Raw genomic sequence first — 17,344 nt, 5'->3', positions numbered from 1 at the left:
CTACAGAGAATCTATAAGTAGCAGAGAACGACTAGCTGTCTGCTAGGTGCAGACAAAATAGTGATGATGGTATATTGATAGTTACTGTTCATTTATCATTGTATTAATTATATGCTAAAAGTAAATATATTATTGAAATTGTTTTTTTCCATCGTTTGTCATACATCGCAATAGAAAAATTATATACAATCTATACTTCAGGAGTAATATTTCTCTAAATTTTCCTAATTAATCCACTGTATTGTAGTTTGAAGTACTATATGTAGTGAGTTTCTCGATTGTTTGAATTAATTGGGTATTAGTAGTTCATAATGATTGCAGCAGTCAACAAGTAATTGCTGACTATAGTGAGGTCCACATTATAATGGCAGTGAAGAATGATAGGAGAAAAACGTTGCCAAGTCTCTCCATTTTGCCACTGAGTGTACACAGCTGTTTCTCAATTCATCCCATTAAATTTGATCTAATAATAATTATCATTTCCTTAATAGAATAATCAATTCAATGTCAAATTAATCAAGAAAATATATTTTTTCATAACTTGCTTTCATAACTGAGATCAGATTTTTATTTTTATACAAACCTGAAATGGTGGCTAATTTAAAAAGCTGTGATACAGCAATCTGAATTTCAAAACAACTGAAATTAAGTTATTTGATAGGTATTCTATTCCAATTTCTTTCAAAAATAATAGAAAAATAGAAATTCCTTTCAAAATAAGTAATTTCATTGGAAATAATTCTGAAATAACCTTTCAATTATTATTTATACTGGTCTGAGTAGGTCTAAGCTAAACGTGTAGGCTAACTGAAGCATGGATAAAGTCTAGGATGATTAGTTATCAACTTTTAAAATGTCATTTCAGGTATTTTAATTTGTGTTTGTAATGTGTAAAAATTATCTAATTGTTTCAAAAATACATTTTAAATCAATTATACAACTTATGTGAAGTATTTTGATAGAATGAAGAAAACAAATGGCAGATGAGAATTGTTAGTCCACTTTTGTACAACCACTTTCAAAAGTAAAATTAATATATTCTTGCAAACTGACAACATTGCAAAGCTAGAGAGAGATAGCGCTATTTGTTTTGTTGTATGATAGAAAAGGACAGCAACAGTATTGTCAATTGTACACTGCCATTATAACGTGGACCTCACTATAGCTTGCAAGACAACAATTCAACTGATATTTTCTGTGAACTGTTATGACATGTTGATAATACAATTATAATAATAATGAAAAAAGTTTCATACAAAGAAAATTACATACAGTTGAATAAGTGATTTTATTATGTCTATTGTTAGATACCATTCAGACCTGATACTATAGACTATTTCAGGCTGTATCAATCTCCATGACATTTAAAGGAACGAATAATCAAAATAAATCAGACCCCATCTAACATAAATTAATATATATATATAATATATATAAATATAAACAGGATACACATGACACGGATATACATCAAAACAATTTTTCCTACAGCTACCTCGGAAAGTTGCTGTTCCTGTACTGATTACAATAGGCCTACCCGAAGATTCACTTTTCTGCTCTAGAGCAGGAAAAAGTTTTTCCTACAGATACCCTGAAAATTGACCATTTCTGCACTGATTGCAGGCCACAAAGAATCACTTTTCCGCACTAGTGCGCAAAGTACTTTGCGTACCGTACTCCAGATTTGCAGCATGACAATGCAAAATAGTTAGTAGGTTATTATGGAGCACCAGTGCAGCAAAATCAAAATTAAGTTGGTAACTGTGACTGTGGTGCACGTTATAAGAGTCTTGAGGTGGTGGACAACAGTGGATGACACCCCCCCCCCCCCACCATTCAAACACACAACATACTACATTCTATTTAAAATAAATTAAGGTTTTTATTAATAACAGCATCACAAACACAAACATTTGATGGATTTCAGGCAATTTCACCCATAATTACCCACTTTTCATATTCAATGGTAACTGTGGGAAAAATTTAATATGAAATACGTGTGCAAAGTTCCTCTGCTGCACTCAACAAACCATTCCGCCCTCGCCTATTGCTCGGGTGTGAACGTTTCTTTCGGTGCAGCAAACTGTCACTTTGCGCACTAGTTGCACAAATAACTATTTCTGCACTCCAGATTTGCAACATGGGAATGCAAAATAGTACAAATCACTCTCTGTCTCAGACAGCATCGTATCGCGCATGCGTTAGTAACGGTTTTTTCCCGTTCCATTCAGTCAGATCTTTGAATGTAACGTTCTTTGTGATGATGGTTACCGAGCACTGTAACTGGAGCCGTCATTCCATTTTGATGATGATATTATTATCCAATGATGATTTATCATTAAATTTGATATAATAATCAATATATTATCATCATTTCATTCTATAAAAGTATGAGTACCTTTTAATAATATAATTAATAAAATATAACAGTTGTTATTTAACTAATGTTGAAAAACACTATAGCTAAGTCAGCATATTGTCATTTCAAAACAAAAACCTAATCCCCTTACCTCCCCTTTTATATTTAAAACATCAATAAACATAAATCTTTGTAAAAACCCGTAATCCCTTCCAGCATATTGCAATTTCAAAGCAAAATCCTAACCTCCTAACCTATCTTTTCACCTTTGAAATATCGAAAACCATAATAAATTCTACCTGTACCCTAGCTCTTTCTAGCATATTGCAATTTTAAAGCAGAAACCTAACCTAGCCTCATGAAACAATTTTAAATATGACTTAAAATAACCTAAGTTAGGGGTTAGGTTATTTTAAGTTATATTTAAAATTGTTTCATAAGGCTGGGTTAGGTTTTTGCTTTAAAATTGCAATATGCTAGAAAGATTCAATAGTTTGGATTTCAAAGCAAAATCCTAACTCCCTAACCTATCCTTTCACCTTTTAAACAACAAAAAATATAACTCCACCTGGACCTTAGCCCCTTCTAGCATATTGCAATTTCAAAGCAAAAACCTAACCTATCCTTATGAAACATTATTAAATATAATCTAAATAAAACCCAAACCTTAACCCTATTTTGTCAATTAGTTGAATTTCTTCATTGTTGATAAACGATGTGGCAACATTGCAATGCATGAAAGAGATAGCGCCATCTGCTTTGTTGAATGATACATGAGGATAGCAACACCATTGCAAATCGCACACTGCCATTATAACGTGAACCTCACTATAGATACTCAAAGAATACTTTTGAATAACTATGTGATAACTGTGACCGTTGCTGGCCGTTACTCTGTATCTGAGACAAAGAGAAGCTGCTCTACATCAGTGCCGCCTTCATTCATTTGCTACAAAAATGGTAAGCGATGGTAGCGCGGACTAGTGGCACAGAATAGATTGTGGTCCCGCCAGAAAAGAAGGGTTCCTTCTACTGGCTTTCCAAACACAATCACCAGCCAGCCATTGTCCTTTCAGTAATTCGTAAGTGCGAGTAGTTCAACTTTTCATTATTTGTTATTTTGTATTTTTTACATTTAATTGGAAACACATTTCAAATAATATTGATATATTGTCATTTAAAGACCTTACCTCCCCAATCTTTCTCAACCTTAAAAATCTAATTGAATATAATATTTTAGGTTATGTTCATACACTAGACAAATTGAAATCTTGTAGTATTGAGGCAGTCCCCCCATTCATGTTTCATTTATTTCACATAATTATAAGTTAGGCTACTTTTACTTACAGAAATTTGCAGTCAGCGAAATGTGCTGAGTGCTGTGTTTGGTGTTCAGGGAAAAATTAAATATTTTGTTACTAATTATTACTAATATTAATTTTTCTAATATGCAAGTGATTCAAAGTATTCTGAGTTCCAGAACGTTACTATAGTCTAACATTTATTTTCTAAGTAATAAGTAGCTTTCCAAAACATTCAACTTAACCTCGACGCTGCTAATTGCAAACAGGTAAGCTTATCTAACTATCATAATATTAGTTAAATTAATTCTAGATTAATCGAATTTTTGGTTTCTAATAAATTTCAAACGTTATTCTGTCACCAAAACTATGTTAATTTTCACGTTAATTTGTACTTTTGAATAAATCCAAAGTTTACTGATCTTAGCCATCTATGATTTTCCCGATTTCAAACACATTTATTAATAGTAGAAAAGTAAATTTCCAAAAATATGAATTGGCCAGGAATGTATACTCATACATTTATTGTAGAATATAGTTTGATTTTGTCTAGATCTTGAATAATGAATATCCTGCCAAAAAAATGTTATTAAAGTTTTTGTCCGTCAAGTTGAAAGGCTTGAAACAATCTTTTTACAGAGAGGTCAAAAAATGAATGCACTCTTTGACAATGAATCTTGGCAGCTGTTACGGTCAGCATGTGGGCAACCCATGCATGCCACACTACTTGTTGGAGATACATCGAACTACAGTACCAAGCAACAAGTAAGGCCTAAATTGGCACAGAATGGACTTCATCGTGGCGCGGGCATTCACTTTCTTGCTTGTGCTACGTTGCTTTGCCGTATTTCGTGGCTTTTAAAAACATACACGTCACTTGTTTAAAATGAAATTGACAAAGAAAACCTGTTGAATGGAATAAAATGCCACTGTCTCGCCCGTCTGGAAAGCATTGCTTCATGTCATGCACAAGCCATGTTCACGCACATCTCTGCAATACATGGGTTCTGTATTGATTGAACTTAACTTGGTATTGTAGTTTGATGTCAGTTGGTGTAGCATGAATGATTCGCATTTGCAAATTGCTACAGCTACCCAGTGCATTACCAAGATGTTCACTGTCAAAGAGTCCAACCCATACATTTTTTGGGTCTCCTAAGTATAAAGCCTAATTCATGTTATCCATATATACTTTTGTTCCAAACTATTAATTTATATTTCAAGGATTTCCACAAATGGTAGTCGAGTTATATTTACAATATGGTATTTGAAAGTTTGAACAATAAATGTTTAGCTTTTTATTTGATTTTTAGCTGTACTGTAATAATTTCAAATTCCATCTAGATTTGTTCAATGCAACTTAATTACCATTCAATAAAATTCATAACTTTTTTGTTTGTGGAACAGAAATGTCTCAGAGCCCCGATGACTCAGAGAGTCCAAGCCTTTTGAACAGCTTGAAAAGATATCGAGCTATATTCTTGAAAGAGTCAACAGATTCTCCAAGTAAGTATCTCTTCCAATACAAGCTAATTTAATGTATTTAGTATTTTAAGTCCATAATGTGGTTATAGAAAACCACAAGGTCACGTCAAAAATAAAACAAAAAAGCTATTCACAACTGCAAAAAATCAGGAATAGGCTACAAGTATGAATTCAACAGTTTGTTATCCAACATGAAGAACTCACTGATAGCATACAATAGGATCTCTACCATTTGGTTTGGTGTAGGCTAAATATAATGCTAAGTGATAATAAAAGTATGTGTTAATTAGATTGTTAGATGGATATATTTGGCTAAAATGACTTATCCACATGGCCACACTTACATTACTGGTATGATCACGTGAGATCATGCATAGTTATTTTTAGTTATTTTATGTTCGGAGTGAGTACAAAGGATTATCCAACAATAAGTCTCTCAGGACCCTCCGAAATTTGCCGGCAGGCAGATTCCTAGCCATCACCGGCAGCTTGTTGAAGAGCCTGACAGATAGATGGCCATAGCTCGATCGTGTCCTACTCAGTCTTTGGTAGGGCTCGTCCAGCCTCTGTCTCCCTCTAGTCTCATGTGAGTGAAAATTCTGCCTTGTTACAAGCTCCCCCACATTTGCATGTGTTCTGCAGAGGGTCTGAAGTACATAGAGGGAGAAGACTGTGAGGATTCTCTCTCTCACAAAGAGGGGACGACAATGGGCAAGACGCTCAGCACCACAAAGGATCCTCAGGGCCCTCTTCTGAATGAGTAACACTCGTGAAACATCTGTGGCTCCACCCCAAAGCGTGAGGCCATACAGGACAATGCTCTGGAAAAAACAGAAATAGCAGACCTTAAGATAAGAAGCAGGAATACAGGATTTCAATTTCCTGAGCAGGAAAACCACTCTGCTCAGCCTGCAACAGACAGCCTCAATGTAGTCAGCCCAAGAGAGCTTTCTATCTAGAACGAACCCAAGCAGCTTCACCGGGAAAAAATCATACTCATCCCCATTTCTGAGGCAGAATATGATTGACTGCGTTTTATCATCGTTGAGAAGAAAGAGGTTTGCAGAAAACCAGTCCGTAGCAAACAACCTAGTCTCCAACATCTCGGCCCTCAGTACATCAACTCCATGACCATGATCGTAAAAAGTGGTGTCGTCTGCGTAGCAAACAACACTTCTGCCATCCATGCAAGCTACATCGTTTACTGAAATCAAAAATAGAAGTGGCCCCAGGACAGAGCCCTGAGGCACACCACAGTTGACACAGTTTCTTATATCAGACAACACACCATTAGCCAGTACAGCCTGCCTGCGGCCCCCCAGGTAGGATTTAATCAATCTAAGAGGGGATCCACTGACCCCATAGTGCTTGAGTTTTCTCAGAAGGATTGAATGATCAAGCGTGTCAAATGCCTTGCTGAGGTCACATAATGTGAGCCCAGCAAGCTCACGCCTCTCAAAGCAATAATAAATTTTACGCAGAAGGAAATCGACAGCATCAGCAGTCGATCTTCCTTTTCTAAAACCAAACTGGGTGGCCGCAAACAAGCTGCACTGCTCACAATATTCAAGGAGCTGCTCCGCAATCACAATCTCAAAAATTTTCGAGATTATAGGCGGCAGAATAGAAATGGGCCTATAGTTAGATGGGTCAGTTTTATCTCCCTTCTTGAAGACTGGTACTGTCTTTGCAACCTTCAGCTCATCAGGAAAAACGGCCTGTAAGAGACACTGATTAATACAAGCAGTTAAAGGCTCAATAATAGACAGTATGATGTCCTTAATAAATAAGCTAGACATATAATAAATGTCTTTACTTGAAGATTTGCTCAAGCTAGTCACAATCCGTAGAACATCCTCACACGTCACAGGGCGCCAGGTCAGGAGCTGAGAGTCTGGAGGGCGAACTGAGGCAGCCAGCAGGTCCACCGCCACTGAGGAGGAAGCTTGGATCCCCCCACGGATCCTATGAATCGAGTCAGTCTAGGTGTCATGCAGATCATCCGCAGAAACAGGAATAGTAGACGGCACTGAAGAACCCGTACTTGCTCTGATAATACTCCAGGCAGCCTTGCACTTATTGGGAGACCGGTCAATAAGTGCAGAGTTGAACTGCAATCTGGCCATCCTAACTGCCTGCTGGTAAGACTTTTTCAGGCCAGAGTAGATTCTCCTCGAAGATGGAAGTCTATCAGCTCGAAATTTCTCATATGCCACAAGCATCAGGTCACGCAAATCAAGCAGTCCATCTGTGACCCAGGCCACTCCATGCCTCTTACTTTGTCCCTGGAGGATCCTCTTTAGAGGAAAACAGCCATTGAAGATGCACAGGAACTCATTGAAGAATGATGTAAAATTCAGCTCAGCACAGGGGTGAACCAACAGCAGGTCCCAGTTGATGTTATCCAGGAGCTGGAGGAAACGTTGCTGTCCACACTGTGTAATGGGCCTCACCCAAACATGCCGCTGATGCCTCACAGGCTCAGACACCAGACCGGACACCTCAACTGTGCATTCGAGTGCTAGGTGATCACTGAGGAAAAGGTTTAAGGGAGAGCACCTAATGCAGTCATCAATCCTCAGGGTTGAAGCCACATTGTCCAGGCAAGCATCGAGTCTAGTGGGCTGCCAGTTAGCCAGATACATGTCCAAGGATCGAAGGAGATTGATAAAATCTTTAGCCCTGTTATCAGCCTTCAGCAGATCCACATTGAAGTCACCTCCGATCACAACCTCAAAGCTTGGGTTTACCCTGGTAAGTTCAGCAATAAGTTTCTCAAGGGCAAGGAGGAAGTTCTCAAAATTCCCAGCTGGGGAGCTGTATACCAGAACAATATACAGTCTAGCAAGCTCATAAGAAACACAGGCAAATTCGTGAGCCTTATCCATGCAATGTGTAGTAACATCAACACATGCAAATAGGGCATGCATATCCACATCAATGAAAATGGCCACACCACCGCACTGGTACTCACTTCGACTATAGAAAGCAGCTAACTTATAGTTAGAGATGTTCAAAAGTTTAAGCTCCTCAGGGCACATCCAGTGTTCAGACAAACACAGTATTTTGTACCTCCTGCTCGTGCTGACAATCAATTCCAACTCATTCACCTTATTTTGAAGGCATTGGACATTATAGAAAAGCAAATCGAAAGAAACATCAATGGTAGAATCAACAGCCTTACTCCCATCATTCATGAGTGTCACTTGACCCGGGCAGCCCGGCTTGGTTGGCCTAAAAAAGCACTTGATTGATCCCTAGGCTTATTGGATGGAATGAATTTTTTCACCAAGATTCCTTCGGTCCAGAAGTCTGAAGCCATGACACGCTCAAGCAGCCTATCAGTAACCACTATCTTGAAGGATGAATAGGTATTGAATTTAGAGTTCAGTTTGTAGCAGTCAAAATCAGATTTATCCATACCAGATTCAGTCAGATATTTCACAAGCTCCCCTACCTCCACCTCAGGGTGCAGCCTAGAGACGAAAACTGATTTTCTCCTATCCACTGTCTTGAGGGGTAGAATACCAGGTTTGGAGGGGGAAATTTTTCTGGAGCCAATAATAGTAGTCTTAGGCTTTTTTAAAGCAGCGCAATATGAGTCAGTCCCGGTAGAGATCACACTAGGCCTGTCATTTTTCTTCAATCCTTGTACATTAGCTGAGTCGCAAGATAAAAAGACATTTGGAATTGATTTAGATAAGGTGTTTTTTCTAGAATTACTATTTTTTCCTTTAGTTACAAGTTTCCAGTTTAAATGTTCATCGTCTTCATTTTCATTAGTCAAATCACATAACTCCATTCTACTTGAAAAAATGTTTGAATTCTTTTTCTCAGCCGAAAAAGCCGTGTTTATTAATTTGTTAGCATCAATTTTGTTTTTTGATTTGTCATTAAATGACAAATTAGTTGCATTAACACTTAAATCAAGCAACATGACCAAGCAACAAAATCAGGAAAGAGCCAAAGGAACACTCACCCTGAGCTCTTGACCTTGTTGGTGGCGTTCAGTGTGAGCAGCTACAGACAAATCACAACGTGTTCCTATGGCTCTTTCCAGATTTTGTTTCTCATGTGCCCGCTTGGTCATGTATGATCTCACGTGCATTTGCACTAACAATGTGATCATATCCTGAGCTACTTTATAGCTGCAAGCTGCTGCTATAAATGGCAGGCAGCTGGTCATCAGCTACTATCATCATTTGCCATACTATACGATCAATTTATTTTTAATAAGAACTTATTGGTTTTGTTAATCTGATCTAAAAAAAAATTAAACTCAGAGCATCTGGTTGAACTATGTGAACTGGTTCAACTTGGTGGTAGTTGAAGCTGAAACACGCACAGACTAGTAAAATTGTCAGTTTTTCTTATTGACGGCACACCGCCTGAAAGTCCCCTGATAAACCACAATTGAGATACGTTCTTTTGGTGAGCCGACTATGAGGATTTACAACATAACAACTTCTAATCAGACTGCATCTATCTCCTCAGTAAACTAAATAATCTTTTAGATGATCTTAGAAAAATAGTTGAATTTGAATAATTTATTTAGAATTAGAAGTATTATACCAAAGTGGAAGAGATAATAGTATTAGTAAGAAGATAGTATGGAAATTACTTTTGAAAATGATTGCGAGACGGTCTAAAGTACTACAGTCAGTAAGTAAGAGATTTTGATTATTTACTCAAATATTTGACTGCATGTCGTGTGAAATACATAGAAAAAGGTGTGTTAATACATCACAGCTCGATATGGATCAATAATCAAGAAGAATCAAGAATTTTATTGGCCATAAAACAACATTACAAAAATGTAAGCAATAGGCTTCGTCAATAATAAGTAAAATATCACAAGTTGGACTATAAAACGAACAAATTTACAAATAACATTGAAATATTGTAGTAAAATATCACGAGTTGGACTATAGAAACGAACAAAATTACACATATACATTGAAATATTCCAGGTACTCATTAACAGAATAGAAAGCTTCAGACTTGAGCCATTTATCAACAGAAATACAAAACGTTTTCAATGGTAACTGCTTAACATTATCTGGTAGTAAATTAAACATGTGAATTTGTAGGTACTTATGACTTTTTAGAGGTTTAGTCAATTGAGATTAAATTATAATATATATACAGACAAGGCAAGGTCAAAATTTTATGTTCTACAAAAACTCCTCTACAAGATTCATTGTATTTCATACCAATTAATATAACTCCAAGTGCTTTCTTTTGCCATATAAATGCTTTTTCTGAAGAAGATGAGTTGCCCCACAGTTTTACTCCATAAATCAAGTGTGAATGGAAGAGACCAAAGTAAATCATTTTAATTACATCAAGATTTACACAATATTTCAGTCTTCGTAAGAGAAATGTTACTCTAGAAAGCTTTTTACATAAATTCACTAGGTGATACTCCCAGCTGAGTTTACTATCTAAGTACATTCCTAGTAACTTTACAGGCTTGAAAACATCATTCAGATTCAGGTTACCAGTACCTACATTGTTGAGAGAAAATATTATTTGTTCTGTTTTGCTCTCATTTACCTTAAGTAAGTTGGCATTGAACCATACCTTAGACTCATCCATAGCCCTTCCAAGCGTATCCTGAACAGTCTTTATATCAACGTCCTTATGTACCAGAGTGGTATCATCTGCATATAATATTGAAAAGACAGAAACATTTTTACTAAAATCATTTACAAAGACTAGAAACAGAAAAGGGCCAAGGACTGATCCTTGAGGAACCCCCATAGTTACATCAAGGAAATTTGAGTTTGCGCTATTCAAGCTAACCATTTGTTTTCTATTTTTCAAATAACTCTTGATCAGCATGAGCTCCTTATCTTTAATACCATACTTTTCAAGTTTTTTGCAGAGTATAGAGTGAGAGACACAGACGAATGCCTTGCTTAAGTCCAATAGTAAAGATCCAACTGGTTGCTTGAGTTCAAAACATATTCAACAAGTTTTTCAATTGCATCAATAGTACTACTATGATTCGGTCTAAAGCCATACTGAGAAGGATAGAACAGCTGGTTGTTAAACAAAATATTCATTAAGTTGAATTACAATGCATGTCTCAATGATTTTACTTAGTATAGGTACAATTATTGCAATTGGTCTATAGTTCTGGGGTTCATTAGAATCCCCCTTCTTATTAACAGGTGTAACTTTGGTAACTTTTAGAAAATCAGGAGAAACTCCTTCACTCAGTATATAATTTACAATATAAGTCAGTTCAGATATAAAAACATCAACTACATTTTTCAACAAATAATTTGACATACACATTCTCAGATTTTGAGAGACTCATTCTATTTATAATAAGACTAATGATTGTTTCATCAACCTTCTTAAATTTAAAATTTTGGTTATTCAGATTACAATTGATACTATTATTTAAAAGAGAAGTCTACATTATTTGTACTATTACTATTTGTTTGAATATTACCAGTAGCACATGACACATTAACAAAAAAATTATTAAACTGCTCAGGAGAGATTGGAATGACCTGTTTTGTTGAATTTACCAGATTACCTTCATTTTTGACAATTTGCCAGGCTGCCTTGCATTGATTTTTAGCCTCAGCTATAAATTTATCATTAGCTACAAGTTTTGCCCTAGAGATCTCTTGCTTGTATTTTATCTTTAAATTCTTGAACATAATTTTATACTCAAGGTTATTAGAGCTCTTCCATTTGTTATATATCACAAGAAGTAGTTTACGCATACTATCAAGTTCAGGAGTAAACCAGTTTATCACAGATGCTTTCTTCTTACCATTTATATTTCTAACATTTATGTATGGACAGCTAACATTGAAATACTTTGTAAAAATATATAAGAAGTTCCTAACAACACTATTTACATCTTTGGTATAAATATCAGACCAGTCTGCGGTAGTCAATAACTGTCTGAAATAGTTTAAATTATCTTGAGGAATAAAACGCTTCTTAATGTATGTTTTACTACATGCGTCATAATTTTCAACCTCTGATGTAGGATCCAAATAGAAAGTAGACCAGATACCTGCATGATCAGAGATCATGTCCTGTTCTAGAAACTTTAGCTCCACCACTAAATGGTGGATCAAGAAACCATCAACTTTAGAATGGGAAGCTTACACTTTTTACAAAAGGGTACTTGAGAATTTTCATTTTATTGTAACAATAATTATTGTTATAAGGAAAATTGAATAGTAAGAAGTTGTAATATATTCATTTTGTAAGCAATGTTTCTAATATTAGTGATAATGTAGTGGTAACAACATAATTACGTTTTCATCATTAAAAGTCTTATTCATGGTTATTTCCTCCTCATGATTTCTCCTTGTTTCAGGCGAAAAAGTGAAAGACAATAAAGAAGTAATTTCGGAGAGTAGTGATAGTGAACACGATGAAAGTGTGGTGGCGGTGAGAAAGAAGAAAACAAACATGGCGAATGGTCATCATGCGCTGAGCACTTCAGAGAGTGACGATGAATATATTCCAACTGGACCGAAGAAGAGGCGACTGCAAGACGAAGAGCAAACACAAAACGAACCTAAAAAGTCGAAATTCAACCATTCAAACGGTAAATTCATTTACACTTTTCTATTGTTTACGAAAATTTCCTCCTATCCCACAATTTTGAATAATCTATTCGCTTGGTTTAACTATGCTTATGTGTGTTGTATTCACTAGTATCGTTTCCATTATTTGATCAATAGTTTGTTTTTCAGGAAGCATAACTAGGTCTAAAACACAGTCGAATTTGTTGAGGTTTTTGAGGAAATCAAATGATAATGAAGTTGGCAATAACGAGGAGGACGATCAGGTAACTATTTCCAAGTCGATTCCAGTTTAGAAGACTAATTCGTTTTTTCTATTGAATGTCGTGATTGTCGTATTCTAGCCTTCAACTATTCCAGTCCTGTTTTGATGCTATTGATTTCAATAGTCCACACTGTCAGTTTCATTACAGCAATGTTAGAAGTGGGGTTAAGTAGACTCAAAACTTCATGTGCCACCTAAAGAGAGCGTAATTTTGGTGACTGATGCTGAGGGAGTTTTCAATGGTTTTGAACACCTAGTATGGATTTAAAAGTTACTGTTACTGGCTATGATTCTGAGGTTTGAGTAATCTGGCACGATTTAGTTACAATGCTTACCACTACTTGATTCTCAAAAAAGGCAATATCTTAGTTGAAAGACATGCTAAAAAGTCCGCAAATCTCAAAATCTTTGCTAATTCCCAGAATAACAGAACAGTACCTCTCTTCCTCACACAATTGGCATGTCAAGTCAGTCCAATGTAATATCACATTACAGAAGAAAAAAGAAAATTATTTTAGTAACACCTATACACCTATTCTTTCAGTAATGTACATTAATATTGTTAGCTAATCTGATTTTTAATCACATTAGCTTACTAATGCTAAATCACATCTATGTACTTGAAACATTTCATAATATATTTAGCATCAATAGTCGACTGCATTCAAATGTTTTTTCTTTTCAAGTTTTATAAGTATCAATTGATCCTTCTATGTTTAGGGTAATACCAGTTCAAAGGCGCAACTACTGAACACAATTAGAGCTAACTTCAATAAAGCTATAGATGCCGGCAGTAAAGACCAAAACAAACACACCATCTCACCTCGAAGATTTTATCCGGAGAAAAGCTCACTAGCTGCTACTCCAAAACCACTCATGAAGAAAATGGAACTACCAGCATCTATTCAGAAAGGTAATTTCTTCTACTTATATTCTGTTCGAAATTTGAACATGAATCATTAAAAAGGATAGTCTATTATTGAAAAATCTTTAAAAATCAGATATTATTGAAGTTATAAAATGTTTATATTTCATTATCATAAATATATATTATTAAACTAAAGTATTTAGTTCGGTAAAAAAAACTACATCTCCAATGAAAAAGCTATTTGTCTTACTATGATTTCTTTCAAATCAAATACATAGGTCTAGTAGGCATTCGTTCTAAAATACACCCAAACAACCATAAATTATTTTTAAATTAACAAAAATTTGTTGTTTTCGCCAGGTACCAGCAAACATATAATGTACATACATGTACATGCATAGCTGTCTTGCATACTTCTGTCTTGCTGGATTGCTACCGTATTCAAAATCTTTCTGAACTTATTATTTTGGTTTTTATTTATACGGTACGACTAAATATTTTTTTAATTCAATCATTCAATCAGTTTTCAATTTCCACTTTTTCACATTAATCTCAACTCAGAGGTTTCTGAATTCTTTTTGTGTAGTTGAGAAGTTGATATTGTGGTAATTATTCATATTGAATGAAAAAGACTAAGAAATTGTCAAAAAACACAGATTTATTGACACAGATAATTACTAAGAAATCTTATTTCTAAGTATCAATAAATCTGTGGTTTTTGACAATTTCTTAGTCTTTTTCATTCAATATGTTTCTGAATTCCTTTTAAAATATAAGTAAGTTATCATCAATTATTGATCAATATTGAATAATTTTTCAGTTTCAAAGAAGAAACAGAAGAAGAAGAAGATTCAATCCGACGATGATGACGATGGGGATGAAGATGCAATGATAAACGAGCGTGTCTATAACAGGTAGACATTTTCAAATGTTCAAATCTCCTCAATTACTTATTTTTGGGTACCTATCCAATCAGTCGAATCTTACCGATTTATTCAGAAGAATAACTCTTACTTCCTTTCATTTATTTATGGAATCTAGAAACTGGAACTGACTAGGCGCTTAATTGATATTCTCGATATAGAGTTCTCAATGCGCTTAATTGATTTTTTTATATACATATTCTCGAACGTAATACAGATTTCTCGTTCAAAAATGGAAAAAACTGTCATTGGTACATTTATCACTATCATGATCAAGCAGGAGGTCAATTTCTTTTCAATTGCTTAGGCTCAGTTTTTTCTTCAGAATTTTTCACAAACTGCTCGTTTTTATCAAATTGTGTTGATGGATTTTATAGTGTGTTATGTTTCAAAGTATGCAGTTGAAATTTCTCTTTTCCAGTGATTCTGATTCTGATCAAGAATCAGCTGCTGTTACTGGCGTGAAGGCAGAAGTATTGGATTTTCTCAACACTGCCACTGAAGAGGAAATCAGTGAGATAAAATATCGTCTAAGCAAAGTGAAAGCTTTATTTGCGTTAAGGCCGTTCAATGATTGGCAGCACTTGGTAATTTCTCAATCTATTAGTTATTTTTATTTGATTAAACTGCTAAATAATTTAGTAATGTGATTCAAGATTTAAGAACTTGACTTGATAGTTTCTCCTATTTTCTCCAAACTTATTGGCTCAAATGCATAATCGAATACTAGAATGCCTAGATCTTATATCAAGATAATCCTTCTTGTATTTTTAAATTTGCCCATCTCTTTGGGCGAGTTGAAACATTTCGAACATCTATCTGAAAGGATGAAAATGAAATAATTATTTATTGTTTTAATGGATTGAAAAGTGTTGAACCATGTTTCTTATCGAGGCAATACATCACCGTCCTAAAAACGAGCTGAATGAGATAAGCTACATGTAAAGTCATCATTCTAAAGCCATCAGGTCTAAGGCCATAGTAGTTAATCAGTTTTCAATTGATCTTTGATTGTCATTGTAATCTTACTTTTTATTTCTGATCGGACTCGTTTCTTTCGCTAATGAAGGATAAACTGTAAACCATCAGGTTCATAATATAATATATGTAATTATAATATTACTCACCACACAAGATTATGTCAACATGAGAATTTTCATTCATCAAAGAGACCAAGTATTTCACTATATTGACCTAATTTTGACTCATTTTTAGATCTGTGATCGCTTTACGTTGATGTAATCTCAAACAGTTAACCTTAAAAGTCCTTTATTTTCATTTCCAAACATCATACTTGTAATTTTGTTGTTGCTCAGGTTGAAATATGTGAGTCGAATAAGGATATTGGAACAGGTATACTGAATGCCACTCAAGAATTGATCAGTGCTCGGAATGTTCTTTCAAACTTGATGAGCAGATGCGAAGTCATTTCGGAAAGAACAAAGAGAGCTGTTGAAATGGTAGCGACTAATATTAAAACGCAGCCTTCCATTTTGAACCCCGAGTAAGTGTTTATTATCACATTTTTTCATAGTAATCGTGTTCTATTCTTACAATTATGTTCTAGGATGAACGGGGCGAGAAAGTACTACACAGAACCCTCAGTAAAATGTGTTTAATTAGAATTTTGTTTGTGCATAGCTACTCTCCAACTAAGTTGTTCATTGAATTATACTGAAGTTATTGATTTAAAGGTTCGCATCATCGCACTTCCAAATTTATAGTGGAATTTTGCATTTTCAAGCTTTATAAAAATTACCTTTTATCTATATTACATGGAACTAGACCAAAAAAGAATATTCTGATTTTAAATATAACATTCATAGCCTATTTCAATTGCAGTAAATCGATTATCACTAGTAATGCGGTTCAAGCTAATGTTACAGTCCCGTAAAAGAATTAGTTTCCTTCATTTTGAAGGATTCAATCTAATAAACCTAAAATTAATAGTCGGTAGTTGAGCTGTATCAGTTACTATCGTTTTGCATCTTGAGTGGGTTTCGTGCAAGTAGTTTACATTTCTGAAAGTGACACTTTGAAACCATTAGATCTTGAAAGGAACATGTACGTTGTGAGATAAACTTTTACAATTTTGTATCGTTCTGGGCATTATTGAAGCTACAAGGCAAAGTTGTGGAATATTTTTAATTTGTTGCATTGTTTTGAGCATAAACTTGCAAACAATTGAAGTTTCAGAGTAAGGTGGTAGAGTCGGTTAGACGCTTTACCCTAAAACTATATCTAGTCCAGTCAATATAGAAATAAAAAAGGGGGTGTGCTTGCAATTTATATTGTAGTTCTGATTTTTTAAATATATCATTTGGGTACATAAGAGAAGTCCAGAATCAATTTCTTCATGCAAAATTTCCTTGTGCTAGATACAGGGTGGCCCAAAAACCTCGTATTTTCGGCTCATTTTCCAGTTTTCAGCTATTTCTGCCAAATCTCGTAATCGGACAGAAAAATTTGCTGTTGCCTTTTTTCTAGATTATGAAATTCTGAATAAAATGAGATCATTCGGAACTCTCTATCTCCAATGTGTACTGAGTTATGATTTTTCAAAAATGTGTAAAATTTGAAG

At 35.0% G+C, this 17,344-nt stretch overlaps 2 protein-coding genes across 4 annotated transcripts in view; one reads left to right on the top strand and one right to left on the bottom strand.

The window, feature by feature from the left end:
- Positions 1–3,280: 3,280 nt before the first annotated feature.
- Positions 3,281–17,344, top strand: part of LOC111048603 (SWI/SNF-related matrix-associated actin-dependent regulator of chromatin subfamily A containing DEAD/H box 1 homolog) — a 36,408-nt gene continuing 22,344 nt past the window's right edge. Inside the window, exons 1-8 of one of the 2 annotated variants that reach the window (XM_022334522.2) lie at positions 3,281–3,929; positions 5,068–5,166; positions 12,497–12,730; positions 12,879–12,973; positions 13,693–13,885; positions 14,661–14,754; positions 15,185–15,350; positions 16,080–16,267. In XM_022334522.2, coding sequence (XP_022190214.2) covers positions 5,070–5,166; positions 12,497–12,730; positions 12,879–12,973; positions 13,693–13,885; positions 14,661–14,754; positions 15,185–15,350; positions 16,080–16,267 — 1,067 coding nt within the window. In that variant the 5' untranslated portion in view covers positions 3,281–3,929; positions 5,068–5,069. Of the gene's footprint in view, positions 3,930–5,062; positions 5,167–12,496; positions 12,731–12,878; positions 12,974–13,692; positions 13,886–14,660; positions 14,755–15,184; positions 15,351–16,079; positions 16,268–17,344 lie in introns of both variants that reach the window. The other variant, XM_039430295.1, reaches the window with a different exon arrangement.
- Positions 5,550–8,392, bottom strand: LOC120351819. Of its 2 annotated transcripts, none has more exons than XR_005571560.1 (2): positions 6,962–7,134; positions 5,550–5,966 (listed from the first exon to the last, which is right to left on the bottom strand). XR_005571560.1 is itself a non-coding variant. In XM_039430296.1 (2 exons), exons 1-2 carry the CDS (start codon positions 8,340–8,342, stop codon positions 5,866–5,868), a joined length of 324 nt encoding a protein of 107 aa, XP_039286230.1. In that variant the 5' UTR covers positions 8,343–8,392; the 3' UTR covers positions 5,550–5,865. The 2 variants fall into 2 exon arrangements, 1 of the variants encoding a protein (XP_039286230.1); XM_039430296.1 differs by lacking the exon at positions 6,962–7,134 and adding an exon at positions 8,120–8,392.

The sequence above is a fragment of the Nilaparvata lugens genome, chromosome 6 (genome assembly GCF_014356525.2).
Source record: "Nilaparvata lugens isolate BPH chromosome 6, ASM1435652v1, whole genome shotgun sequence".
NCBI lineage: Eukaryota > Metazoa > Arthropoda > Insecta > Hemiptera > Delphacidae > Nilaparvata > Nilaparvata lugens.
Note: the sequence above shows the minus strand (reverse complement) of the source record. Positions and strands in the feature narration are given on the sequence as shown.

What these genes read in the sequence shown, in the direction of transcription:
- LOC120351819 (XM_039430296.1), bottom strand. Translation starts at nt 8,342, where the DNA reads ATGAATGATGGGAGTAAGGCTGTTGATTCTACCATTGATGTTTCTTTC. An exon ending in AGCTGCTTTCTATAGTCGAA is followed by an intron (nt 5,967 to 8,119) that starts GTGAGTACCAGT and finishes TGTTTTTTCCAG; the next exon opens with AGCATTGTCCTGTATGGCCT.